Source organism: Lepidothrix coronata, unplaced genomic scaffold (assembly GCF_001604755.1).
Source record: "Lepidothrix coronata isolate B3197 unplaced genomic scaffold, Lepidothrix_coronata-1.0 Scaffold59, whole genome shotgun sequence".
NCBI lineage: Eukaryota > Metazoa > Chordata > Aves > Passeriformes > Pipridae > Lepidothrix > Lepidothrix coronata.
This window is the reverse complement of record NW_016690239.1, coordinates 2,591-4,873: the sequence shown is the minus strand read 5'-3', so window position 1 is coordinate 4,873 and position 2,283 is coordinate 2,591. Positions and strand designations below refer to the sequence as shown.

Here is a 2,283-nt window from a genome sequence, read left to right as displayed (position 1 = left end):
AAGTAATGTAGGAAACTTTACATGTATTTTAAACCAAAATTACTGAAAGTATTTACAGTCTATCACTTGGTATGTGGACACACTCTGAAAGATGTTTCTGACAAGTAAAGATTATGATAAAAATTATTTTTGGCAACATTCTCTGGTTTTGTTTTTTCTGAAAGAACATAGACAGCAAATTCTGTTACTACACTATACAGAAGTAGATATGTATATGTATGTTTCACATATTTTAAAGTGTTCATAATATAAAAAACTCAGGAAATTTGCTCTGAATTCAAAACCACCATTAGGCCATGGGTCAGGCATATTTTTACCACACAGATCTTGTTTCATTAATTCCATACAATGTGGGAAACTGGGACTTACGTACATACAAGGAGCCCTGATGAGCCAGTGCTGATTTTGAACATTAAAAATACTTGAAAAAGAAAACTAGAAATATCTAGTATACTTTATCACATCACATAAAACCAGTAAGCACACCCTCACTTAAATCTATTGACATGTTCTTGAAAAAATACTTACCATTTCTCCATCAAGTGGGTCATAAAATCTCTCGAGCAGCTGAACAACAGTACTCTTTCCACAGCCACTGCTACCAACAAGAGCCAGAGTTTGTCCCTTTTCTACTTTTAGATTCAAACCCTGGAGGATTTTGACCTCTGGTCGGTTTGGATAGTTAAATGCCACATCTTTGATGGTTATGTTTCCCTCAAATGTTTCCTGGAATTAAAAGAGCATCACTGTTACATGTGAAGGAACAAGATTCAGGATGGGAGCGGTTCCAGGCGTGGAGAAAGACATACAGCAATTGGCAGGACTTTAGTATATGGACTTTACTGCTATTATGTGGTTTCATTGTATCCACACTACACAGTGCACAGCCTGGGCATACCCGGGCTTGCCACGAGTTTGCCTGCTCCCTGCTTCCCCGCTCCCCTCTCTGATAGGCTGCAGAAGCTGCAGAGAGGAGACAGTTACCATTCGCCCTCTCCTTCCCCGGTTCCTCCCATGTTCCTCCCCCTTTGCCTGTGTCCCTACCCCGATTTGTTCCCCCGTTTGTCTGTCTCATGCTCCACCCCGTGTTCTAGCCCTTTCCCCGCCTGAACCCATAAAGCCTCAGGACACCTCAATAAAGTATTCCATTTGCACCTTTACCTTGTCTCCAGACCTGTCGGTGCTGTGTCACAGCCCTATCCTCCCTTTGACTGTGCCAGTTACCTCTTTAAGACAATTTCACAGATGATTCTAATAGAATTGCAGAAGTATTTACTCCCCTCCCCGAAATCAATAGGGGTTTTCCAAACAAATAACCTTTTGCCATTATGAGCAAAAGCTGGACTCACAACAGAGAACTTGGTCCATGTTGTGTTCAGATAAAGTGTCAAGAATGCATTGGCAAAAGGATGTAATCAGGAGAGGAAAAATCAGTTTGAAGGAAGTGAGAAGAGTGCTGTTCATATTACTGACAGAAAATATCACCCATTACACATGGCTTACTTACAGGCTTCTGTCCTTCCTCACTGTAACTATCTATTGAGGGCACTCTTTCAAACAGCTGAAACAGGTGGGCTGCTGATATCTTGGCTTTAGCATAGTCTGGAGCAAAAGAGCTGGTTTCTCCTAAGGCCATTGCACCAAATACAACAGCTGAAAACACTCTACAAAAGAAATCAGGGAAAAAATAATCAATAGACAATGGAGAAAAGGACAATGGAAATGGGGCTGCAGCCAACTTTTTCTTTCACTCAGAGAAAAAAGAGGGCTAAATTTAGAAAGAGTAAAGTAGTAACCAACTATTATTGCTTCAATTACTCATTTAGCTCCAGAAATTCCTTTTTCACCCTCTTTCAATGATGTGAAATAAACATGTCTGCATTCTAAATTCAGTATTTGCATTACTTATTATCACTAATTTCTTTAGTTATTAATACTGATTAAGTATATTACATCTCAGCTGAGACTATAAGGAAAGGGTCAATGGATGGCAAAATTGTTACTCTAATCCTGCTATTGCTATGGTTTCCTCTCTATGGTTCCATGATTTTTGGGAGTTAGCGATCAGTTTTTAAGGCATCAATGAAAATAAGAAATCAAGCCTGTAACAAGGTGACAATAAAGATTTAATTTTCTATCACAGCTCTGATGGAAAAAATAGCATGGTTTACAATACTGAAAAGGGTTGAAAACTATGCTATTATTGTTTTGTGGTGATTTTTATGTAATTTTATGAAATTTTATGTAATTTTATAGGCTACATTAGAATAGTTTAAGAACCTA

The 2,283-nt window shown here is 38.5% G+C and overlaps 1 protein-coding gene across 1 annotated transcript in view; it reads right to left on the bottom strand.

The window, feature by feature from the left end:
- Positions 1 to 2,283, bottom strand: part of LOC108498416 (multidrug resistance protein 1A-like) — a 9,555-nt gene that overhangs the window by 5,683 nt on the left and 1,589 nt on the right. The window contains exons 2-3 of the mRNA XM_017817058.1: positions 1,508 to 1,744; positions 529 to 726 (exon numbers count right to left, since the gene is read on the bottom strand). Of these exons, the coding sequence (XP_017672547.1) occupies positions 529 to 726; positions 1,508 to 1,744 (435 nt within the window). The remainder of the gene's footprint in view (positions 1 to 528; positions 727 to 1,507; positions 1,745 to 2,283) is intronic.